This window comes from Chaetodon auriga, chromosome 20 (genome assembly GCF_051107435.1).
Source record: "Chaetodon auriga isolate fChaAug3 chromosome 20, fChaAug3.hap1, whole genome shotgun sequence".
NCBI classification, from domain to species: Eukaryota; Metazoa; Chordata; class Actinopteri; order Chaetodontiformes; family Chaetodontidae; genus Chaetodon; species Chaetodon auriga.
The window spans coordinates 12,965,234-12,991,716 of NC_135093.1; the positions used below are offsets into that span (position 1 = coordinate 12,965,234).

A 26,483-nucleotide genomic window follows, 5' to 3' on the forward strand; every position below is an offset into this window, starting at 1 on the left:
ACCTGAGGAGGATGTCAAAAGGATTTGGCAGGAGTCAGTCGAGGTGGGGAGGTGTTTGGTCGGCGATGAACGCGGAATTACCGCAGGGTAAAGATTTTCACCGTGTGAGCAGCTGGTCCCAGGGCAGGGCTACAGCAGCTGCACCAGGTAGACATGCACTGAAACTGATCAACAGGTAACATCCATCTCTTAGGGAGGCGGTGTAATTTTTACATTATTAATGTCTTTTCACGTAGACAATAATATATACAATAAAATATATGATATGATAACAGTTAGCCACTTGTACTATTCATGAAATCCACTAGGGGTCAGTGCAGTCTAGAGAAAGTGCCTCTCTCAAGGCCTGTTGATCAGCTGATGCTTAGCAAACTATGGATGATGATAATGAAAGGCGTGCGCTACAGACAGTGTGACTCAAACGGTGAAAAGTTCACTACTAAGTTTTACTGTCAGATTCACTGAGCATCAGCAGGAGGTTATGATGCTTCGCTACCAAGTGGAACATTGTTTTCTAATTGCAAAATACTCGCCCAAGCCAAAATACATAAAGGATATCCTGTGTAAACAACTTGAACTTTAAAACATCCTTGATTGTGTCTGTGTGCGTGCAGACGTTCAGTCTTGCCTGGCTGACTCCATTTTTTTTGCTGGCTTCAACAGCAAATGGTTATTCCCAATATAACACGTGCTCAGTGGACACGTTTTGCCATTTGTGTTTTTATCAGGACACTCTCAAGCTGTCCGGCACTTGCTGAATTGACCCATGTTACAAGCTATGATAACATTTTATGTCCATGTTTCTATTTTGGTGGGACGGGATATGTTTGAAAAAAGTGATAAAAGGTGATAAAACAAGATGTCTGTCAAAGGTCACTTTACTGTTACATACTGCAGCTCTACAGACACTGGCACATGGATCTCAAACAACAGTGACATTGCAGTTCGTGGTTGGCGTCACATAGACCACTTGGGCGCCCCCTCAGCTCCATTTTTTACTCATGTTCGTGGCTGTAGGGATGGCAATGCCATTTTGTAAGTTGATTGGTCAGTTGGTCTGAAGTATCTCAACAACTACTTGATGGCTTTCCATAACATTTTGTGCAGATGTTCATGGTCCCCGGAGGATGAATCCTAATGGCTTTTCATCTAGTCATCAGCCACCATGAGGTTGATATTTGTGGTTTTGAGTGAAATATCTCAACAACTATTGAATGGATTGCCATGAAATTTGTTGCAGGCAATACCCTATAGGAGTAATTGTAACTTTGGTGTTCCCATAACTCATGTAGCACCATCATCAGGTCAAAACATTCATACATCCAACATTAACAACACTGAAGATGTCAGATCAGCCTCAGAAATACTTTGTGTTTAGTGCTAAATAACAACTATTAGCATGCTACCATGCCGATGAACATGTTAAACAACAACATCAGCATGTTAGCATTTTCACTGTGAGCAGTGAAATGTTAGCATTTAGCTCATAGCACCACTGTGTGAAAGTACAGCCTCACAGAGCCTGGTAGAATGGCCGTAGACTCTTCTTCTTGATAATGTAACTCTAAGCAAATTCATTTCTGTCATCTACCAAATCTGAATTTATAATCCTAACTCAGATACTGTAAATTGAAAAACTGTGTTTCACTCTGTTTTATCACCTCAGTAGACTTTTGCCTGCACATTACAGTCATTCAAAATTCGTTCTTTCCCCCCTTTGTTCTTTTCTTTCTTCTTACTTCATTAAATGGGTTCCAAGTCCAACTAATCTTAAACTCTAATGATGTTAAAAGGAACACCAAGAAAATTATTATCTCATGTTCTTTTAAAAGGATCTAATATTTGTTCCCTTGATCCTCAGTCCTCCTTTTAAACTTATCCAAACTCTTGTCACTTTTGATACGATTGATTATGTCACAATGGAGTTGCTGTGCTGGTATCAGCTTGATGTAGCTTATGCTGCATAATCATCAGACTCTTTGACTACTGATAAGAGATTATGGATGGCTTAATTTCTTTATTGAACCTTACTTTTTCTGTGCTCAGCACAGTCTGGAGTTTTATCATGTTTACCTACAAATAATTAAGCTACCATGTAATTGCTTTATGTATGGAAACAACGAATCACTGTTTATAAAGATGATAATGCTGATTACTGTTAGAATTATGGCTTTAAGATGCCTTTTGCTTTAGCTGGACAAACCACACATTCATTGGATAGACTCACATCTATTTTTGTACAAGTTGTGTTGTACACAACACAAATTATGCAGCTTGTGTGTTGTATTGTGCGGCAATAAACCTTCTCAGTCTGACAGTGACAAATAGCTGTAATTCTGCCCCTTGCTTCTGCTGTTCTGCATGATTTAATGCAGCTGTTAATGTATATTCACATAAAGACCAACAAGATTCAGCACACTGTACCCAGACAACAGTCATGGCCTAATGATATATGACAGACACCTACTGCAGCTGAGCAGACGGACAACACTCCGCACTTATCTTCCTGGTCTCTCACCGGCCTCAGACACTATGTCATTTTCTTCCTGAGCCTCAAATGCGCAACCAGGGTTTTGAAACCCTCAATTACCTGTTCAATCATAACTCTACTTTTAAACTGATTCCTTTGTTGTGATGCACTTTTTATCCTCTGGAATCTCAGTTACATTTTTGGAAAGTCCACCCAAGTGTGAAACCAGTCGGGATTGCTCTTTGTGACCTGAGTCTCCAACAAAGTTATTATTTAGCAGCAGCTCTGAAAGAAATGGTAATCTTTCACTCACATGAAATATCAAGCAAGCAGGATTGTTATCTTTTTAATAACTCATTTGTCAGTTGGAATATCTCAGATGTCAAAAATCACAAGCCAGAATGAAGATATAAGGAAATTTTGAGATTTCTCCAGTATAAATGTTGCCCAGAGGTACGAGCTTCACAGCTTTGACCTTTGGTTTTAACATGTACAAGAGGTGCAGTAATTATTGCTAATTCGACCTCTGATCAAGTGATGTTGGCTGAATTATATAATGCCACCAAATTCATAAACAAATCAAATCATAAAGGTTTGAGGTGTAACAGCTGCAATGAAGTAACAAAATTAGGGCTTGTCATGGAAGAAAGCCACAGCAGTAGAGCACAGGAATACATAATAGAAATAATGATGGCTGAATTCCATTCCCAATTTTGGGAATCTCCGTATTTATTTTAACAAATAATAAGACACGACAATAATTTCTCTTTAATACCTTAATAATAATAATAATAAAAAAAGATAGCTTCCCACAGTCAATTTATGCCTTTAAAGCTTTAATTATTTAACCAACACTACACACACTGAAACAGCAAGACCCCCAGTGGCCGCCTGCTGTGAATTAATTACTTTTTTTTTTTTGTATTAAGAGGGCTTGCAAGGTGGGGATTGCCAGTTTTAAAATTTCCATTTTCCCTTTTCATTAAAAGTTTGTTCTTACTCTATTAAATCCTAAACATCCATTGGTCTTTCTCGAAATAATTAAAGATAACTATCCATCATCTAATCATTTCTTACTGACTACAGAGGTGTAATGACTTTTACCATTATCACCTTTATATATCAAGGATTTGTATTAAGTATTATGCATTATGAATGTAGACTAGCCTATGAAATCATCCACTAATGGTAGTTGTGTGCATGTTGAATTTGTAGATTATATTTTTCAAATGTGCAGAAGGTGCATTACAGTGAACACGTCATCTTATAACGTACAGTACATAAACACACGCACACTGCACCGCAGCATCCATGTGTAATGGTGTGCAACATATACCTGTTTGTGAAGATTGGATGTTCTGGGCCATCACAGCCTCTCCACACTCCACAGACTTCCATTAAAGGAAAAACCTGATTCAATTATTGTGCTGGAGACAGCAGGAAAACTCCATTGTCAGGAGACACACACACACGCACACACACGCACACACACACACACACACACACACACACACACACACACACACAGTAAGGCCACAGTTAACACCCTTTTTGTGCAGTTTTATTGTCTGTGGTCACACACAACTCTGACCTCAATTCCAGTCAGTCTTTAGGCACCTGCTGCCCTTTCTCAAACTTTTGTCAGTTTGAACACTGACTTTGAAAAACAGGATAAAAAATCTCATGATATGTATTTCTTTTCTCAACAAAGTGTAAAAGTATTTTTGGTATAGGGTATATTTTCTTCATGTTTTATGCACATGTCATTTCCTGACTTGACGCTGTCGTGAGCAGGTGCCATCAGCCTCACATGTTCAGTGCGTGATAAGTCAGCAACATTGATTAACAGCCCATTGATCATTGTGACCCTCAACTACTCACACAATCGCTGTCCCTGTCTCAGTGTGAGTCTTCCCCTGCCTTTACCAGTGACAAACACCACTGAGCTGAGCAGATTGAACCCCAGTTCAGCTTCAATCAGTGGTTTTCAGTGAGATCTCATCGCAGTCACCATTTCAGTGTTAACTTACTTTTTTCTCCTCTCTCATTCATCATTGCGCAACCTTATGTAAGTTAGACTAAGTTCTCTAGAGTTCACTTACCTCGAAAGTATAATGTCAGCATTGTTAAAATGATGTTGTTATCTGTTCAAGATGAAAACACCTTTTTGGCAGTACACCAAACCAACATCAAAGACGTCCTGTTTTAGATGTGATTCAATGTAGACACGTATTGAATGATAAAAGTCTATATGACATTATAAAGTAATATTTATTTATTATTATTAACTGTAGTTGTGAACATCAAGGTTAATAGACACTTTGACCGACTCAAGACTATCATCAACCACTATAAATCAACAGAGTCTATATGACATTATGAAGTGATATTTATTATTATTAGTAGTAGTATTATTAACTGTAGTTGTGAATATCAAGGTTAATAGACACTTTGATTGACTCAGGACTATCACCAACCACTATAACTCAACAGTAGATTGACACGAATCTGGGAAGTATAAGCTGCAACTATGAACTTAACTTTAACAATCAGACGTGTCACATTTCATCTGTAATGGCTGTGATTGTTGGCAAAAAGAAATATGCTCCATCCAGATATCAAACTCCTAAGGTTACTGTTTTTCAGATAATTAAGTCATTAAGATTTATGAACCCTTCCTTGTGCAATACAAAGTCACTCTTGGAACATTATCATGTTTTATGGCCTCATTCAGTCACTGCTTCATTCTGAGCAGCTTTATTGAGTGGTTTGAAGACACACTCCCTGGTGTTGTTGCAGAGCTTAGCTAACTGTCAGTGTTTTCTAACTCTACACAGCTCACACTTGAGATTTGAATATCAACTAAGCCATTGTTAGATATGGGTTGTCCTCTAATATGGATGACATGTGCATCTGCATCTTCCACCACAAAACTCAACTATTTAACAATGTCTAAAGTCATTATTGGACATTTCATTTAATGTCAGTGAGACATTATATAAATACTTTTGTTGTTTTTCTGACCAGTTAAATTCCTATGTGGTGTAATTACCCAGACACATAAAATTTGCTATTATTTGAGGAAAATGTTACTGGACAAATTACCAAGAAGAAACAAACCAGGCATGTATTTTCTGTGGACTCACAATTGTTTATTTTTCAAGTCTTGTTCAAAGTTTAACTAATTCCAGTGATCTGACCAAGGTCCTAGTGAATGATCAGCTGATTGGTTACAACAGAAGCAACTGATGAATTTTACCACTGTGTGAACATGTAGCCATAAAGCATAAAAGTGATTATGGCTAAGTGTGGCAGGAAACCACTTAAGTTTTGAATAGAGTTGTATCCTGTAAAAGTCAAATATTATACAAAATACATGCCATATTATATAAAGCCACCAGACTCCATTTAAAAAACAAAACAAAACAGCAATATTAGCTTGCAGATCATCATAAAACACACTTCAATCCAACCAAGTAGGTTGGATGTCAGTGACCGATTACAGTTACTGCAGCGCTATTAAAGAAACAGGAGCTTAAATGGAGCGTTTCAGATAGAGGGTGAATAAAGGTGCTGCACCAACATACTGTAGAAAATGAATCCTTGTTGAACATTAGAGCATTTAAAAACTGAGTGGTGTCAAACTGAAACCTTTGACACAACGTCTGCTCGATACCATAATGAAGAAAAGTGTGTGTGGCAGCTTCCTCTTTCTGTTGCATGAATAATGGATCAAATGACTGTGAGTAATGTGAATAGAGCAACCCTGTATCCTAGAAATTTGATTTAGGGTTGGGTGATATGTTAAAACTTGCCAAACAACCATGTCAATGCAACATGCTGGTGGCAAATTTGCTACATGTATTTATTAGCCTAATAAACAAGCAAAGCGCTACAGCGTTGCCTGCTAGTGAAATGTTCTGAGTAAATTTAATCTGGTGAGCAGTTACACAGTTGGTATGTGCAGAGCTTTTATTGTGAAAGGTAGAAAAACGGAAAGAGTGAACGTGTAATGCGCCTGGTGGTGTGGAAGCAGTAAAGAGTTATGCTGTGTTGGTTCAAAGAATGAACGCTTACATTTCCGCTCATCAGGCAGTCAGAGCACTCAGTCAGTGATTTTCTAATGCTACTCTGTGTGTGCTCAATGTATGAATAAGCTATCATTTGCAGAGTGGAGTTTAATACTTTCCAAGAAATCAAACACAGAAATGAGGACATGAAGTTGGAGGTGTGCTGCATGTTGCCTGCAGCTCCTCATCTAACAGCTCAGTGTGGCTGCTCCCTTTTGCTCCATTGCAAAAATGTTAAATGATCATTAGCATTTTTGATAAATGATCATGGCCAGCACTAAACACAGTAACAATTATTGTGAAGCAGCCAATTCCTGTGGCTGCTTCACAGCAGAAGCCAACTTGTGTTTTGCCAGTTGGATATTTTTAATGTGCAGCAGAAGCAGTAGGAAATATTCCATTTGCATTAGCAGTACAGCGTTAAGAGAGTGAACAGTAAGTGTTGAGGCTGTAATCAATTAGGTAAAATTGTGCTGGATTACATGCATGCATTGTTTTCCTGTGAATGTCTACACAGAGAACTAATTACTGACAGTAAACACACTGAATGGCTGTACTGCGGAAAAATGCCAACCATAAATGGTATCAAAAATAGGATTTGATTTAATAATTCTGAATAAATTCAGTTTATTTTTAGGATTACAACTTCAAAAGGTCCTAACGCATCACTTTGTGTTTACAGTTTGTTTCCACTGTCCCCGAAAAATGAGTTAAAGCAGGTCTGAGTATGCCAAAAACATAATTTGGGATTTGCTCTAAATACTGTACAATGTGCTTCATAAATAGTCCATCATGAACAGAATGGGATTTGATATTCCTTCATTAAATTTGTCCTGTACGTTCTGTTTGCTTTAACCTCATTCGATCTGCTCTCGGGATTCCAAGAGAGTGAGCTAGTGTAACAGCTTAATTTGGGATTAGGAGCAACTCAGTGAAACTGGTTTGTTGACTGTTGTAATTATGGCAAGATAGTGCACATGTGTTTCTTATTCTCTCAACGAGAGGAAATAAACAGCTCAGTGGAATATTTCAATCCTCAGTCTAATGAATGCCAAGCGGTAGCCTGAATGTGCAATACACTGTCAGACAGTGCCTGTCCACTGGATTTGCACTGACAGTTGCTGTGCAACAGCAATAAGTCTTATTTCATGCTACAGTACTGTGGGACTATACACTTTGTATTTTTGTTATGAAGATTCCAAGGCTGGAGACAGAAAATCTGCAAATCCCTTCACTGCTTGTCAGCTGTTAAACTCCTCATTCTTTAAAAAGACCTGTCAAAAATGATTTCTGGGTGGTTCTCTAAAATTTTTGATCACCAAAAGATTTAGTTTTTGCTGACCTCATGAGAAATACAGTTTCCATTTCTAATAATTTGACACATTTCCAGTGCACTGATGAGGGAGAGAAAGCAGCGCTGTATAAAACTCAGGTTGATTATAAGAGACACAACTCAAGTTGAACCCATTTCCCCGTCATGTCTCTATCTCACTTCTTCTGCTAATCTCTTACAGCCCTTTCAACCTTCAACCTTCAATCCTGTCACACCCCATCGCTTTTATCCCCCTATTCTCTCTCTCTTTCAGCCCTGTCTTTATAACTCCCCCTGCTGCCACTGTTGTCACCAAGCTGAAGGAGGGAACTGAGAGCAAAGTACGTGGAGTCCCTCCCAGACTCTCCAGTGCCGGTTATTGAGGATCTGCCACCCGACAGGCAGGCAAGCAGACAGGCACACCACACTGGTGTCATATCTTATCTCTCATCTCCTACATTTATAGAAACTTGGATCTTATCAGACATACTGCCAGCCCTCCGAACCCTGACAGACTGGTAAACAGCACAAGAAGGGAGGGGGGAAAAGATAGTAAGGAAGGGAACTGGGAGGAACTATGTCCAGTGCTTTAAAGTGCTAAGAGGGAAGGCTGCAGAGGAGTGTGGGCTGGGTTAAACCGGCACTTTAAAAGAAGCTCGCTTTGGCTTTTGTGCGTTTAACCAGCAGCCAGGCTGGAAGGCTCAGAAGGGTGCAGTGAAGGAGTAGATGAGACAACAGCTCCAGGGGGAAGGTGTACACTCACTTCACTGGAGTAAGAGTATTTTTAGCTCCCAACTCTTTCACTTTCCAGTTTTTCTCCTCCACTCTTTCCTTGGTGCAGGCTAGCCATGGGCACCAGTGTGGACAGGTCTGTGTGGACAGTCCTGCTGCTGCTGCTGCCAGTCTTGGGACTTTCTGAGGCTCTGCGACCTGAATGGGAGCCAGGAAACTATACAAACACCGTAGAGCAAGCACAGATGTTCCTTGAAAACTACAACGCCACTGCAGAGGAGGTGTTATTTAACAGCGTCCTAGCCAGCTGGAACTACAACACCAACCTAACGGACCACAACTCCAATCTTCAGGTAAGACATCTCCTGGAGTCTGGGGCTTAGAGGATGACATGTTAGCCGAACCTTGCACTCACATCTGATGTAAATTTGGCCCGTTTAGATCATTTCTTGCCAATACTGGCACCTTGTCACCATTAATGAATGCATGGTCAAGGGTTTCTGTGGAGCTGAGCCCTGCTTGACTTGGAGATCACCCCTATTCATCTCGCTCCAGAAATACATGCTCAGTTTCCTCCCAGCACAGCCAACTCAGCTTGTGTGTTACTGGAAATATAAAACAGATTTTAGTGCCTGCAGTGTGAACGTCTTCAACTTTTGAATACATTTCTAGGGGGTCTTATGTGCTTTTATGTCAGCTATTTATTAGTTTAACTGTCTCTTTTATGATATTTTCTGCTTAATACAGTTTCTTCAGATGGATACACCCGCTACAGGATGCAGTTTTACACACATTAAGTCTTTATGGTCCAATGTGGCAATACTCACAGCCAATAAAATACCTCACCATGAGACATTACATTACTAGCAGACTGAAATGGTTTTGCGGTTTTATCTCGCCATATGCCTGAGAACCATTTGCATCAACATTGAAGACAAGGCAGACAGGACACTGACAATAAAGCAGGAGAAACGGGCAGCCAAGCAGGAGGCTGCAGGAGCTGATGAAACTGTAGAGGTGTGATATCGACTTGCCTGTGCGTGCAAGAATCCACACACTCATATTCATGGATGAGTGCAAGCAATACAAGCTTACTCAGATATAAACTCATGAAAGCAAATTATCCAAACGAGTCACTCAGGGTGTGTGTGTGTGTGCTTGGACAGCTGTCACAACAGGATTTCAGAACGCTATCCGGGCTTTGAACGCTGCTCTCCTCACACATTGAACAGGTGTAGATTTGCCCCTCCTGCACCAGTGTCAACAACAGGGTCAGGCTGCAGAATTTGTTCTGCTCTCCCAAATGTGTCGGAGATGTAAGGTGAAAGATGAGTAGGCTTCAAATTGCCATGTATGAGCATGATTTTTTTTTCTTTTTTTTCTGGGCAGTTCAAAGATGGGATCAAAGTGGATCAGAGCGCTGAGCTCCATCTGATCTGGCAGCAAGGGGGATCACAGCAACTCCATGCCTCAGTTTTCTAATGTTAGCATTCCACTGATGCTGCACTGTAAATCCATTCCATTCAAATTACGACACCAAAATTGCAGATTAAATCACCAACATTAAATGCACTCTGCTCATGCATTTAAAGCCAACGTGCATATGCACACAGTCTTCCTCCTCAGGAAATGCAGCTTCAGAGGTGAGGGTGATTTGGTCTCAGTGCAAATGAGGCTCAGGCTTGACGTGCAGAGGATCAAACAGAACAAGGATCAGCTCACAAGCTTCTAATCATGCTGAATAAAAACCAACGAGAGTGGATATCAATGACTGATGTCCTTTGAACCCTGCAATGAAATAACAGCCGGCTTCAAGTGTCACATTCAGACCTGAGGCTCAGTCATTCATCTCCCTGCATACTGGCAGCCTTTTCACGCTACTTGAATATGAAGTTTGAGAATTACCTGCACTGTGGGGGTTTCATTTTGAAATACCATAAATCCATTTTGGGAACACCCAAGCACATTTTTTCTCAAATACAAATGTCTTCAAATAACACCTTTACTAACTTGAATGTATTTACCTTAAAAGCTAACAATCGAAGAGCAATGTGTGAGCTCATTTTGGAAAGAGACTTTGAGGGAAAGAAAATCAGCCTCATTTTCACTTTGTTTCTTTAGCTGAGAAGGTGATTATCTGGGTGGATGGATGGGTGAAAAATGATTGGGAAAAAGACAGAGACTGAGAGGAAGAGCACAAAGGTCAGAGTTAATACTTCACCTCACTGTCACCCGTTTTCCCTCCTGCTGCCTGTTATTTTAGTGAAGGCTGGGAAAGAAAGATTAGAAAGGCTTTAATGAAAACATTTCTGGAATGAAGCTACTGTCCTGTCAGTTTTATCAGGATGTGTGTTGAGCAAGTAGTGAGCTATGGGCACTAAGTCATTGCTCTGTTGTTATAATGGTGTCAGTGTGTTTGCACATATTTTCCCCAACTGTGGTTTGCACGTCTTCCTTTTAACCTGACACAAGTTATGGAGCTGCAACACAATAATTTACAATAACACATAGTACGGTAATACAGCTGTAGTTCATCATGCTGAAGATCAATGTGAAACCCATATACTATCTGTGCAATGTTCCACAGTAGCCTTGACTCCATCCATTCTTCCAGCGCTGTCATTATGTACTGTAGGGCCTACAGTGCGTCCATGACCTTGCAGAGTGCTATAAAGAAAAGCACCCAAGATTCAGGGAGGCCATATATGAACATGTGTGCTAGATACAAAGACATTTTTTAACAATATTGTCCTTGAGGAAGGGATATTCTGTTTCTGTCCTTGCTCCCAATACGCAGAAAGAACACTTTACTGATCCCAGGGGCAAGGTGTGCTGGTACAACTGTCAAAGAACATATTAAGTCATAAATGAAGACATGTTGTAGGTACAGGAGTTGAATAACAAGTGTGCATGGCCACGCTAGAGACTCTATGAGGCTGTATTAACCAATGTTAAGAAAACCAAACTTAGTTAACTGTAAGTCAGTAGGCTTCATCCTCTGGGGACCATGAATGTCATAACAATCCACCCAAGATTTTTCAGTCTGGACCAAAGTCATGGACTGATTTACAATATATGTATGTACATCCTGATAAAGCTAGTCAAGTCTGCCCCTGTGCCAGTATCTTCGTTCTCTTCATGTCCACCATCAGGTCCTCCTTCACCCAATGAGGTGCAGGTGGTTCCTCCCACACCAGCAACAAAGGTGTCCACCATATCTGAGGACTCTCATTGCTTCCCATCTTCTACCCGTGACACACATCAGTATTGCAAAATAATGAGTACACAAGAAAATAGCGTTCTGCGTCTCATCACTGCAAACCTTGCTTGGTCTAACAACATGTTTTAAGAAGCTAAATGACTGATGCTACATATTCATTATCCCCTCTTGGATTGCTGAATCTCAGAATTATATGAAGAACTTCAGTGTATTGCTATCATTCACTTCCTCCTCCTCTCATGTTTAGGTAGAAGCATCCCTTGAAGAGCAGGCCTTCGCATTTGCATGGGGGTCAAGAGCCAAGGAGGTCTTCTCTGTAAACATGACCAACTCTCTTGGGGAAAAAGACAAGAAACTGATGGCCAAGATCAAGATACTGGGAGCTGCCAACCTGCCTCTGGATGATAGAAAGAAGGTTTGTTTATATTTCATGTTTTTGAACTGGGACATTTGCTGTGAGTTCAGGTCATTTTTTGCCACCGTATTAGTGCTGACCTCTTTGGAACATCAAAGACTGACTTCACGTCTCTTTTTCTTGTCTCTAGTATAATGAAAAACTCAGTGAAATGGACAAAATCTATTCAACAGCCAAGGTGCATCCAGAGCCGGGTGTAAGCTGGAGCCTGGAACCTGGTGAGTACATACAGACCAAATGCCCAGTTTGAGGCTTGCAATGCATGAAGTATGTGGCACATATGTTTTTGGAGTTATTAGTTAAAAAAAAAAAAAAAGAAGAAGAAAGATTGAAAGAAGGAAAAAACAGGAATGGAGCAATGTTTAGGAATATGGAGCAAACAACATTGTAGAGGGGAACTGTAGAAAGAAAAACAGTTGTAAGTGGTTGAGATCTTATCTGTTCTTGGAAACATAACAGGATGGGCAAATTACTTCAGAGAGGTCTCCAAAGGAAGTGTTATGGATGTGTACATGAGTGTTGAGTAAAAAAGTTATAGAAACAGCAGTAGCAGCAGTCAGTAGCTTTTAACACTGCTGGCATGTATTGTGAACAATGACTCTGTGTTTTGCTGCCAAAAGTGCCAACACACACAGCACAAAAAGAGAGCAAAAACAATTCTTTCTACTTAGAATGAAAACTTGTAAACATAAAGAAGCTAATTTAGTGTTGTTAAGATGTAGTTCCCATCATGATTATTGGTTTCTTGATCTTGCAAATCATCTAAGGTGGAACAGGGTTATTCAAAGTATGTGGTACATCCCCTCACAAAGAATGTGATGTCATTATAACAACAAACACTGCCAACTTTTCCACCATTTTAATCATCTTCTTTGGTCTTCAACAATCTCCTTTCCTTCACCTTCATTTCCTCCTTCTGGCATTCTGAAGATAAATGTTGTTTTACATGGTGCTCAGACTATCATGGAGCTGTCAAAGCTAATCTCTTGGATAATGTCTGTTCTGCCCTTTTCCGGCTGAGAGCATAAAGTCATATTGACACAAATACACCTGATTGTTTTAGGAAAAACTTCATAGTCCATCCTTTTCTTTATGTCTGAGGATGTGTTGGATGTTTTTCATTACGCAGAACTCACAGATATCATGGCCAGCTCCAGGAGCTACAAGAAGCTACTGTATGTTTGGGATGAATGGCATAAAGCAGCAGGTGTACCTCTTAAGACACCCTTCTCAGAATTTGTGAAACTCAGCAACAAAGCCTCTCAAGCTGATGGTAAGAGCTCTTCCTTGACCTTCAACACTGAGACCACAAGGTCCACAATTCTAATTCATTTCATGAGAATGACACAGTGAAAGAACAAGGAGAATAAATGACTTATAGAGGAAGAGAAAGAGCGAGAGGTAGAGAGAAAGAACACTAACATTTTGTCCTGTTCAGGATTTGTGGACACTGGAGCTGAATGGCGCTCTTGGTATGAGACTGATACCTTTGAGCAGGATCTTGAAGAACTCTTTAGGACCATTGAACCCCTCTACAAGAACCTGCATGCCTTTGTGCGCCGCAAACTCTATAACCTGTACGGTCCCAAGTACATCAACCTTCAAGGACCCATCCCTGCTCACCTGTTAGGTACAACAGAACATTTTTATGTTGCTAACATATGCTATCTGCTGAGAGCCACAAAGAGAGGGTGGTCTGTTTTCTTTTTTTTTCTGTTTTTTCTTTTTTTTTTTTTGTCAGAACAGGAGAGAATATTTAATTTTTCTATGCCCCTGATTTATGTTTTATTTTCTTGCTGTGTCATGTGAAAAGCATGCCTTATGTATGCACCATGGCTGCATCTTGCCACACAGAGGACGACAATCATGTATCTTTCTTTATCAGGACCAATATAATCAGTTTTAAGAAACACTAAATGTGGATCTTTACATACAGCATACAATGCCAACATTTAATCTAGCAATTGGGTTGCCCCTTTGTCACTTGTACCCTGGACACTTTGGAAAGTTTAAGACTTTCCGCTAGCACGTGTGAAGTAAGGGTGTTAGAAAAAAAGTGTCAGAAAGCGGCAAAAGAGACTACTACTAAAAATTTGATCAAATCAAAGAACAAATCTGGATATTTAACCATGTGAGAACTTCATCTAAAAGTCAATCATCTGTTGGAACCCATCCCCAATAAAATGCTCATTTACCACAACTCAACCTGCTCTATAATGAAGGAAGTTAATAGTACTTAATATAAACACTCGTAACTTAATAAAAGCTTGATGAATCATCAAACATGTAATCACACATTAGACGGAGAAACACCATGGCAAGTTGTTTTGTGAGCTGTGAATGAGGTATTTCCTACAGTGCCTTGTACTGTACTTGTTATTTAAGTGTTTTCTTGTCTTCAGGAAATATGTGGGCCCAGACCTGGAACAATATTTATGATATGATGATCCCATTTCCTGACAAACCCAACCTGGATGTGACCGATAGAATGGTCAAAGAGGTAAGTATGGGGGAAAGATTTTCTGCCACTAGGATGGACTGTAGGAAGACACTGAATTGTGATTTGTGTGACTGTTTCCTCTTCACAGGGCTATAATGCCACACACATGTTTCGTGTGGCAGAGGAGTTCTTTACGTCTCTGGGTTTAGATCCGATGCCTCAGGAGTTCTGGGATGAATCCATGCTGGTGAAGCCTGATAATCGAGAGGTGGTGTGCCATGCGTCCGCCTGGGACTTTTATAACCGCAAAGACTTCAGGTAAAATGAATAGATTTGGCTACATGTGAGCTGTTTGATGATAGTGTGATGTAATGTGATGTAATCAATTATATTGATGTTTCATCCTCTGTAGGATCAAGCAGTGCACCACAGTAACAATGGAGCAGCTCTTTACTGTACACCATGAGATGGGGCACATCCAGTATTACTTGCAGTACAAGGACCAGCCTGTGGGCTTCCGTAGTGGAGCTAACCCCGGTTTTCACGAGGCTATTGGCGATGTTTTGTCTCTCTCCGTCTCCACACCCAAACATCTGAAAGCCATCCATCTGTTGGATTCTGTTACCTCTGACTACGGTAAAGAGACAAAGACAGACATAAATAAAGTCCAAGACACTGAAATACTCTCCCACTTAACAGATGTGGATGAATTGCAAACATCAGGGAATCACATGAAGTCTTGAATATCTTATTTGTCATCAAACGATGAAATCAAATGTGTTTGTTGTATTTCTCCAGAAACTGATATCAACTACCTGTTGAAAATGGCTTTGGAGAAGATAGCCTTCCTTCCCTTTGGCTACCTCATTGACCAGTGGAGATGGGGTGTATTCAATGGACAGACCCCTGAAGAACGGTACAACGCTGACTGGTGGTACCTCAGGTAGGCTTTTATGCACAAGCTTGATATACTTACAGAGTCAGGCTAGCTGTTTTCCACTGTTCCCATACTAAAGCTAAGCCAAGCTCTAAAATCGTCACCAAGGGTGAACATCCAGCAGTTCTCATTACCATTAGAATTTATTTGCGTTTGTGCTTCTTGCCACCTGATGAATGGAAGTCTAATATTCATTCTCTATTTTTGGTCTCTACCATCTCTTGATGCCTGGCTCTGTAGCTGCTAAAAGCTCCACTGTCTTCACCTGCTTGCTGGTGTCTGTCTGTTGTTTGGTGCTGAGCAGGTAGTGTAATGACAGAGTGGGCTTTTAGAGCTTATTGGCTGAAAATAGCCAACAGCTTGCTGCAGCCAAAAACAGGGCTATGAGAATGGCGAGACTGAGCTGAGACTCGCTCTGAAGCTCTGTAAAGTCAAGGGCAGCTGCAGAGTCAGATGATAATTCTTTATAAGTTTGTTACTATGAGCGACCCCTTTCATATTGTTACATTGTTTTCACAATGGCGTTTAATATATTGTCATGAAAAAACAAACAGACCTGTTATCGCCGCTTCAATGTAACACTGAGTGACTGACTGATAATCCATAACTAAAAAAAAAATAAATCCTTTACAAATGCTGAGACTTAGCTAATCCCACCCCAATGGTTGAGCTGCTCTGTAACAACAATAGAAGACCGCTGTTGTTGTACTGACTGCATTCACAATTAAGTGTGTGAGTGTGTGGGTCTTTGAAGCTGCTGGAAAAAGAGCACCCATGCCCAGCTGACATTTAGCAGATACACAAAACATTCATTATAGGCTGAATAATTTTCCACAAGTCATGTCTGAGTTATACAACCCATGCCAGTGTGTTCTAAATCTCTCTCTCCATTTCATTTTAAAGGACAAAATATCAAGGCATCTGCCCACCAATCAAGCGTTCATCGGAGTACTTTGACCCTGGGGCAAAATACCACATCCCTGGAAACACACCATACATCAGGTAGCGTTCTGTTCAGCGTCACCGCTATGTCGTAGTTTAAGCAGAAGAAATAAAGACAGTCGGCTTGGGGTACTGATTTCCAGCCGTCTGTCTATTGTTTTACTCATACAGACTTGTCACAAAGTGCTGAAAAGAAACACCAAAGATAGAATGAATTTAAAGTTTCAATTACATAAATTTGGGCCATCGCCTTTTCAGTGCAGAATCACAATGAGTGTATGTTTGTGTACGTGCCTGCACATGCATATGAGGATACCAGGGATATTACAAGGTAAAGTGTATGGAGGAATGGCTGGTGTGCTGGGAATTAAGGTATTGCGTGTTGTAATCTGGCCTGAATTACTGGCACTTGAGTGTGCTTTTAGACAATACAACAACCCTACAATAGCAGGAAGCTTGTTGCAGAGGCAGGAGGCTCTATAAGAAAAGCCTCTGACCCCAGCTTGTTTCTTTAACAATGTGGGGAATGACAGTTAAACACACACTTACGTAAAGCAGGCAAACATGTTTTGTGTAGTGGTTGCTGAAAGACACACATTGCAACATTCATACCATCGAAAGTTAGGCTTTAGTAGTTCTGTAGTCAGTGTATTGAAGTAATTAAAGTAGAGAATATAAACCCATTTAAACTCAATTTATCCGTAGTTGTAGCAACCTTAAATCAGTTGTTTCTGACCTCTCATGTATGATGTCATCTGCTTGAAAGGTCACATAATGATTTCTGTCTTTTTTTACTTTTAATGAAACCTTTTGAAAATGTTTAAAAGTAGTCGTGCCAATGTGATGCACTGAAGAGGTGACAAAGCAGTTCTGTCCCCCTGCAGGTATTTTGTCAGCTTCATCCTGCAGTTCCAGCTTCATAAACACCTGTGCGCGGCAGCCAACCATAATGGTCCCTTGCACACATGTGACATCTACAACTCCAAAGAAGCAGGAGCCATTTTAAAGTTAGTAATATGATTAGACCTCCATTGTTCATTACACAGAGCATGAATAATGGTTTATACAAGTGGTGATGTGTAACACAAATTCATTCTACCTTCTCCAGGAAAATTCTTCAAGCTGGCTCTTCCGAGACTTGGCCCAAGGTCCTCCAGGATGCTATAGGCACCGACAAGTTGAATGCCAGCTCGCTGATGACATACTTTGAACCCGTTACTGAATGGCTGGAAAAACAAAATCTGAATGAGACTCTGGGATGGCCTGATTTTGACTGGGTCCCCCCCGTCCCTGAGGGCTACCCTGAGGACATTAGTAAGAAAAAACTTTAAAGTGCAGTCTTTAAGATTTCAGTCTCAAAATGTAAAGTTTTGAAATAAACTAGAATCTCAATCTCTTACAGCATTCAAAATCAAGATGATTTGCTTTTCTTCTTTAGAAAATCGTTGAGTTTTAGAAAGACAATACTTCTGTATTTCCAAAGTTGTTGAGAAAACTCATTCATCTGAATAACAGTTAATAATTCAACATATTCAGCTGCAACCATTCAAATAATGATAAACTGGGTTCACGGTTCAGTTTTTCTAAAGAGAAAAAGTTAATCAACACAACAAAGGATTACAGGCTGACAAGATTTGACTTAAAAGGAAAAAAGAATTAGTGAAGACAGTTGCATTGAAATTGTGACGTTTGCAGCCTGTAGCTCTTCATCTCACAGATCACTCTGTGCCATATTCCAAACTGATCACTGACACATTTTTGATGAACAGTTCAGTGCAAAGCTCACTGACAAATACTATGCAATTCCTGTGACTGTAAAAGTCAACTTGTAGCAGGAGATAACACTGCAAATACATAAAAATTGCAATACTTTCAGCAGTGGGCCACATGCTCAATCACCATTGTGTTACCTCATTTGGCAATAGATAGTGACTTAACAGACATTTATTTAATGAAAATCTTGAAGCACATCTGACAGTGTTGCTCAAGCCGAATGGTGAACAAAAAGCAGGATAACAAGATGAAATACATTAACGTTATGTCAGAGAAGGATGTAGCAAAAGAAACTGTGGCTGTGCAGGATGGATTAGATGTGGTGCAAACTGTTTCTTCTGTCTTGGTAAAAATTTCTTGCAGCCTGTTCCGAGATCTTCTCTGCATGCACACAAAGAAAAGAGTACAGCTTTCTTTTCCGTTTGAAGAGAACGGCTGAAAACATGAAGGGCCTGCGGTGTTTACACATTCTAATCACGGTTCGCAGGCGGTAATTTTGTGAAATGTGATAGTATGTTTCCGACTTAATGACGTGGATCGTTATTTACAGTAGGCATCCTGCGTTTCGGCTAACTTGTCCCTTGTTTACCCAGACAAGAATACAAATGAGCTGGATGCAGAGAACTTACTAGAAGAGTACAACCGCACAGCTGAGGTGGTGTGGAACGCCTACACTGAGGCCTCCTGGAAGTACAACACCGACATCAACAAAGAAAATGAGGAGGCGATGGTGAGACCCTCTGACTGACCGACTCCACTGAGATCTCCTTAACATCATTCAAATGTCGTCTCACATCAATCAAATATAAAGGACTGTTACATCTTGCGTTGATTTTGAGCATTAAGGTGTATTGATGCGCATTTTTTTTAATCAAATGTGTCAGTGAATCAACAATTGATTAAATCACTCACTCACTAATCAACCTATGTATGCATTGTTTCATGTACCAAAGTACCAATCTGTGCAGTTTTTAACCTGTCGATCAATCCATCCACTCATTCATCCATCCAAACACCCTGCTATGCTGACACAAAATGTGAAAATAGAAAAAATAAAGAGTTTGCATTACTCCTCTTCAGCTTAAGAAGAACCTGGAGATGTCAGAGCACACCCTGAAGTATGGAAATAAGGCCCGTGAGTTTGACACCACGGACTTCCAGGACAGCTCGGTCAAACGCATCATCAAAAAACTCAGCGACATTGAGAGGGCGGCACTGGACCCATCAAGTCTGACAGAGGTGTGGAGGACAGAGTTTTTGTTTTTCAAATATTTCTTTAAAACAGAGCTGCTCTGGAGGCAGAGATAGTATATTGGTTGAGTTATGTGGAAAAACCTCAGCTGTCTCTGAAAACCAGATACAGTGTTTCCAGTACCAGTGATCAATGTGCACACAACAGGGAGGAGGAGAACACATAACCACAATGATAGCTTGTGTAAGGGTGGTTTAAGAAAAACCAGCAGAAATAAACTAGCTCATGTCAGCCTGCAGACTTTGCAAGATAAATGATATGCATTAATGCTATAGTATATTTTTCTTTTTTTTAATATTTTGACTAAAGCTCCTCCTTTGCGATCAACTTGGCTGGTGTGCTCTGATGGTTAGCAAAACTTTCCCTTAGTGCTGCCCATTGAGATGAAACCTGTCACTGAGATGCAGGAGCCATGCACAAAAGAATACATTTGTTGAACAAGTGCCAGCTAATTCAAGGCTGATGCACTCAAAAACAAGTAGTGACTGTCAGCATGTCAATTAAACATATTGTTCAGTGATTCTAACTTTCACTTTTTAGAGTTTTTCTGACATGCTCATACCCTCCTCTCTCCACCTGAACACCCTCTAGAGAGCTGGCTGGGTTCAGTTGTATCTAATGCTTGTTGGATGCCTTTGCCTTTTCAGTACAACACTCTCCTATCCAAAATGGAGACCACGTACAGTACGGCTAAGGTCTGCAGAGATAAAGAAACCTGCTATCAACTGGATCCAGGTAAAACTATGGAATAGATGCCAATCCTAATGTGGAGAGCTTGACTCTATTTGAAATGAAATTAATAATGAAGTAAACATACCATATGAGCAAACAAAGCAGTAATGGCTCAATACTTGCCAGACAGTTAATGGCAAATTATTGTTTAATTATCTGTATTGATATAAACACATTAAGCTCCTATGAAATAATGTAATAACTGTAATAGGCACAATAATTATTGCTTTGCCCTTGAGAATATCACATAAAAAAACATCTGAAAAAAGACACCATGAATAGAGTATTCATGGTGTCTTTTTTCAGATGTTTTTTGCTACTACTACTTTTTTGCTGTGCTACAGTATACAGTTGGTAAAGTTTGTGTAATAAAAGAATGTGCTGTGTTTCAGATCTCCAGAGGATCATGGCAGAGTCCAGGGATTATGACGAATTGTTGTTTGCCTGGAAAGGATGGAGAGATTCTGCTGGCAAAGTGCTGAGCAAGGATTATGAGAGATATGTTGAACTGGCCAACGAAGCTGCCAGACTCAATGGTATGACCTTTGAAGAGTAATTTCACATCCAGCTTGAGATTCTCCCTGTTCTCTTTGGCTTGAGAAATACGAGTATGTGGGCCATGGAGAGCAGGAGAGAGCAGTCAAAGAACCAATTGTAACACAGTTCCATCAGTACTTACTCACAATGGCAAGTGGCCAATTTCAATTGCCTGGGCTATTTGGAGTCGACATTTTGGGAAATACACTTACACTCATCTTACTGAGAGTTAGACGGGGAGATTGATACCACTTGGTGGTACCACACATGTTTTTAGGGTAAAACTAATATGAACATCAGTTAGCTTAGCGTAGCACAAAGACTGGAAACGGGGGAATAGCTAGTCTGAGCAAGTTATATCTTGCTTGTTTGTTTAATTGGTATAGAGGCTGAAATCTAAGAACATTATTTCTTGGTTGGGACCAGTATGTTGCTTTAGTTTCTGCTGGAGTCTCTGCTGGTTGCTTACAACATGGTCTTCAGCCAAGAAGCAGTCTAGCACATGGTTGGCAGATTTGGACAGAGCCAGGCTAGCTGTTACCCCCTGTTTCCAGTCTTTCTGCTAAGCTAACCAGCTGCTAGCAGTAGCTTCATATTCACCATACTTAAGTGGTTTAGGATCCTCATCAAATCCTTTTCTCAAAGGACACTTTTGCATAAAACTGCATTTGCCAGCTTTATAGACCGAGAGAGTCTGATTCACTGAACTGAATGTTTTTATCCCGCTGCTCTCTATAGGTCACTCTGACAATGGTGCTTTTTGGCGCTCCCTGTATGAAACCCCCACCTTTGAGGAAGACCTGGAGACTCTGTGGATGGAACTGGAGCCATTCTATCAGAATCTGCATGCCTATGTTCGCAGGGCTCTGTACAAAAAATATGGCGCTGAACACATTGACCTGAAGGGACCCATTCCTGCTCATTTGCTTGGTAAGTAGCAAGAGGGAACTTTTGGGCTTTCAGGAATTGAGGCTAAGATCACAGGCCAAAACCACACTTCAGTCTGTATTGCACTAGGGAATTTAAAGGATTCCAACACTCTAGCCCTAACTCTCCTTTTATGTGGAAGCACACCCTATTGATATTCTGTCGTTGGCTGTAGATGCATTTGGATTTAGGTGGGATTTAATTTGCTTTCAGAGGCGTCAAGCATGAGATTGCGTGTGACAGTTCCACACGGTTAGGGATTGCACTGACTCACAGTAACAAATCCGACTTGGTTTAACACTGGCAGAGCAGAGAACGGCGTGCCCATAAGTCTTTAGATGTAGAAATGTGATATATGAACGCTGTCTTCTGTCCTTTCAGGCAACATGTGGGCACAGACGTGGTCCGGCATAATGGATTTGGTCATACCCTACCCAGATGCCACGCAGGTTGATGCCACTCCAGCTATGGTGGCAAAGGTGAATGAACACATCAACCAGCTGTTGCATAATGATTGTCGCTCCACACATGAATACACAAGGACACACACAAGAACACACACTCATGCATTCTTCCACCACTCTGCATGCAGCTTTAGAGGTCAAGGATCAGTTTGTTTCACTGAAAATACTCAGATTTGTTCCAAAGTGGGGGATCAAGCAGAATGAGGATAAATACAGAGGCTTGCACTGCATAAACCAGCAAAAAGCAGCAGTCATCCATAACTGACATGAAGTGTACTTAACACATGAATCAACTGTGTACATAATTTTGAGGGGAACAAGTATGTCACCTCCTATCCTTTTAGTTTTTGTTTCCACTTTGTGCAGTCATCTATTTTTTAAACATAACTGTTGCTGTTTCAAATGTTGAATATTTCATTGCCTGCAAAACTCTTTATATATACACACACATACATTCACATCTTCGCCTTTTTCTTCCCCTCCCATTCAGGGCTGGAACGCCACCAGAATGTTCAGGGAATCAGACGATTTCTTCACCTCTCTGGGTCTGTTGCCAATGCCAGATGAGTTCTGGGATAAGTCCATGTTGGAGAAGCCAACTGACGGACGGCAGGTGGTGTGTCATGCCTCTGCATGGGACTTCTATAACCGAAAAGACTTCAGGTAAAATACATCTTTCAGAACCAAACTAATTGGTAAGCTCTCATGCTTTGATGGTGTGGTGGTCTGGCTCCAATTTAATACAGAAACAGTACTCAAAACTTTGGATCTTTAGACCTGAGTACAGCAGAAGAAATAAGCATGGAGCTAAGACACAAAACAGCCAGTCACACACAAGCATATAAATGCAGCACTGGAACAACTTAATTTTTAGCCATTAAGTGCACAGAAGCCAGGAAGATGTAATGTTCATGGGCTCTTTACTTATGGCCTTGTTTGTGTCTCCAGGATCAAACAGTGCACAGTTGTGACTATGGATGACCTGATCACGGTGCACCATGAGATGGGCCATGTCCAATACTTCCTTCAGTACAAAGACCAGCCCGTGTCCTTCCGTGATGGAGCCAACCCTGGCTTCCATGAGGCCATCGGCGATGTGCTCGCCCTGTCTGTGTCTACGCCCAAACATCTGAAGAGCATTGGTCTCCTGGACAAAGTTGAAAACAACGATAGTGAGTGATCATGACCATGAATGCAATACAGTTCTGTAAAAACGTGGTGTTTTATCACGGCGTTCAGCTCATGATTTTGGTGTATGTATCCCTTCATCTAGAGAGTGACATAAACTTCCTGATGAGCATGGCACTTGATAAGATCGCCTTCCTACCTTTTGGTTACCTGATGGATCAGTGGAGATGGAAGGTATTTGATGGACGCATCCCACCAACTGAGTACAATAAAGAATGGTGGAACCTCAGGTAAAGTTCACCAGTATTTTCACAATTACATAGTTCAGTGTTTAACATCTAGAAAAATTACAATTAATTAATAAAGCTATGTTAATTGGTAAGTTATTTATAGCTTGTGTAATGAATTTTTTGTAAATGAAAACTAGATTATATTGTATTGCATTGTAGATTGAAGTACCAGGGCCTGTGTCCACCTGTACCTCGTATGCAGGAAGACTTTGATCCAGGTGCAAAGTTTCACATCCCCGCTAATGTGCCCTATGTGAGGTAAATATTCAAGATTGATAGAACTGTGCCAGTTTTTTGTGTTTTGCTGTGTTCTTTTTCTGGTATTTAAAGCCACAGTCTTGACAGTACATGTTCAACTCTGTTCACCCAGGTACTTTGTTAGCTTCATCATCCAGTTTCAGTTCCATGAGGCTCTGTGTAAGGCTGCTGGCCAGACTGACTCTCTACACACCTGCGATATCCACAAATCTAAAGCAGCTGGAACCCTGCTGAGGTTAGTACTCACACCTACTGTACACACACCCAGGTGTACCCACTCTTAACAAAACAAATGATATGCAAAAAATCCACAAAAAATATTTAGGTATTACAAAATGGATTTCATTAATGTACACGGATACCAGAAATATTTTTTTTAAAAAAAATATGACATTATATGTTGCATTTATTTTGTAATTATTATTATTTTTTCTACAGCTTATTTGAAAGATTTTAGCATTTGTCAGTGCAGGCAGCTGCTGAAAACATACTGTATGCCATGTGTGTAATTATCTCAAGCATCCACTCTTGCTACTGATCCTCATGTCCGCTGACCTTCTTCTCTGATCTGTGTTAATGCTTGCAGTAATATGATGAAGCTGGGCTTCAGTAAGCCCTGGCCCGAGGCTATGGCCATGATCACTGGCCAGTCTAAGATGAGTGCTGAGCCGCTCAAGAAGTATTTCAAACCTCTCATTGAATGGCTGGACAAAGAGAACAACAAGACCAATGAAGTTCGTGGCTGGCCCAACTACGATTGGACACCTTCAACTACAGGTATGTCCATCACATTCATGCATGCACGTACTTTGATGCATCCACAGATACATAAACAAAAGCATGTGCATGTGGGCAAGCCATGTTTGCTGGAAATCTACATTAAAGAAATTTTCCACTCTCCCATCCAAGTGTTTTATGAACTCCTTCCCAGAAAAAAGTTGCATTGTCTTCACACAGCAGCATTAATTTAGTTTTTTTCCTGCTGCGGCTTACAGTGAAATCTATCTCCTGCTCCTCTTGTTTTACTGATGAGATCCTGCTGAAAACATGTGTACAGATTAGATTGATGAGATTCTGAGCAACAGTGAAAGAGAGTGCTAGGAGGAGATGGTGGGGGAAAAGAGAACACAGCTGGTGTGCAGATCAAGAGAGCAAAACAGAATTTTGATGCAAAAACGACTAACAGAGTGCAGAAAGAATATAAAGGAGCTGAAAGAAAGTGACTGTTTCTTCAGACTACACTGTGTAAAAAGGGCTCAAGGTACCCTGCCTTTGTTGAGTGTCAACAAAAACAGGTCAGTGATACAAAGCACCCACATGTCCTGAATCTCATCCAGTTACAAAGCTGCACCAGCTGCACTCTCAGACCTGTCCAGTCCAATTTGTGCAGCCAATTTGCAAGAAACAGAATAGATGCAGCAGTTTAGGATTAAGACATATTGATGTGCGCCATCTGCAGGTAGGAAGACTAACATCTTGTGTGTTCTGTCTACTTTTGCCAGACGGGCTTTTTAACTTTGTTAGCTGTGTGTAACTTTGTTTGAGGCTTTAGATTTTAAAGCTGCCGCTTGTTAAATGTGGTAAATGTGAATGAGTGAGTTTGTGAGCAAGTGGAAAACAATCAGCCCGGCATTGTACTCACTTGGTATTTTTGTGTGTGTTCAGCAGGTGAAATTAAGAACGATAACGTGGACTTCCTTGGTATGAGTCTGGATAGCTCAGCTGCCATAGCTGGCCAGTGGATCCTGTTGGCCCTTGGTTTGCTCTTCTTGCTGACCACCATCCTATTGGCCTACAAGTACAGGAAATCAAAAAAGCATTCAAAGTCCTCTTCCACGATGGAGCTCAAGTCAAAGGACTAGATAGGTGATGTCTGCAGTAAGGCCTGACTTACTGTAGCTAGCACAGTGCTGACCTCAATGTGAACATTGCTGTTTTTCTGTACTGTAAAGTGCATCAGATTAAATTAGATTTTCTTTCTGGTCTGCCTCCTTATCTAGTCTTGTATATTTATTGTAAACACTTTGAGCCCAATTATTTTTGCCTATGCAAAAGAATATTACGATTTTGTAATTTATTTGCAATATTTGATGATTTGGGAGGAAATATTTTCAATGAATGTTTGTAAAGTCAGTAATTGCGTAAGCATTTTTGAATATTTGATTTTGTTGCTTTTTGTTGGATCCTCTGCATTTCTACAATAAAGACACTGAATATGTATTCTGCCTGTGCATTCAGACAAAATCATATATATGAGGTAAATACATTCCAATGAACTATGGATGGATAAGAACAACACACTGTAGAACATGACACATGCTTTTACTAACAGGGCCCAAACATATTAATCACCATTATGAGCAACTGACACGACAGTGCAGGTTTATGTTTTGTTGTTTTTCTGGTTCCTGCTGACATGAAAGCTGCAGTCATGCCAGAACATGCTTACTGATCTTCAATCAGATATTGTTTTATGCAACATCTACAAAACTGAAAAAGCTGGGAAGCTGCTGAGGTTAATGTACACACCTACACATAGCCAGGGATACACACCCGTAACGAACTTTGGCAGAGAATGATATGC

General features: G+C 40.5%; 1 protein-coding gene across 1 annotated transcript; it reads left to right on the plus strand.

Annotated features, from left to right (window-relative positions):
* Positions 1 to 8,513: 8,513 nt before the first annotated feature.
* On the plus strand, positions 8,514 to 26,118 carry ace (angiotensin I converting enzyme (peptidyl-dipeptidase A) 1). The gene is made up of 25 exons (XM_076760016.1): positions 8,514 to 8,937; positions 12,052 to 12,219; positions 12,350 to 12,437; positions 13,349 to 13,492; positions 13,658 to 13,849; positions 14,622 to 14,719; positions 14,808 to 14,977; positions 15,072 to 15,295; positions 15,458 to 15,602; positions 16,500 to 16,598; positions 17,423 to 17,545; positions 17,647 to 17,852; positions 18,905 to 19,041; positions 19,392 to 19,550; positions 20,211 to 20,298; positions 20,688 to 20,831; positions 21,571 to 21,762; positions 22,141 to 22,238; positions 22,714 to 22,886; positions 23,172 to 23,395; positions 23,497 to 23,641; positions 23,801 to 23,899; positions 24,012 to 24,134; positions 24,486 to 24,676; positions 25,565 to 26,118. The coding sequence occupies exons 1-25, from the start codon at positions 8,701 to 8,703 to the stop codon at positions 25,759 to 25,761; spliced, it is 3,864 nt and encodes a 1,287-aa protein (XP_076616131.1). The 5' UTR covers positions 8,514 to 8,700; the 3' UTR covers positions 25,762 to 26,118.
* Positions 26,119 to 26,483: the final 365 nt, after the last annotated feature.

What these genes read in the sequence shown, in the direction of transcription:
- ace (XM_076760016.1), top strand. Translation starts at nt 8,701, where the DNA reads ATGGGCACCAGTGTGGACAGGTCTGTGTGGACAGTCCTGCTGCTGCTG. An exon ending in CCGATAGAATGGTCAAAGAG is followed by an intron (nt 14,720 to 14,807) that starts GTAAGTATGGGG and finishes TCCTCTTCACAG; the next exon opens with GGCTATAATGCCACACACAT. An exon ending in TATAACCGAAAAGACTTCAG is followed by an intron (nt 22,887 to 23,171) that starts GTAAAATACATC and finishes TTGTGTCTCCAG; the next exon opens with GATCAAACAGTGCACAGTTG.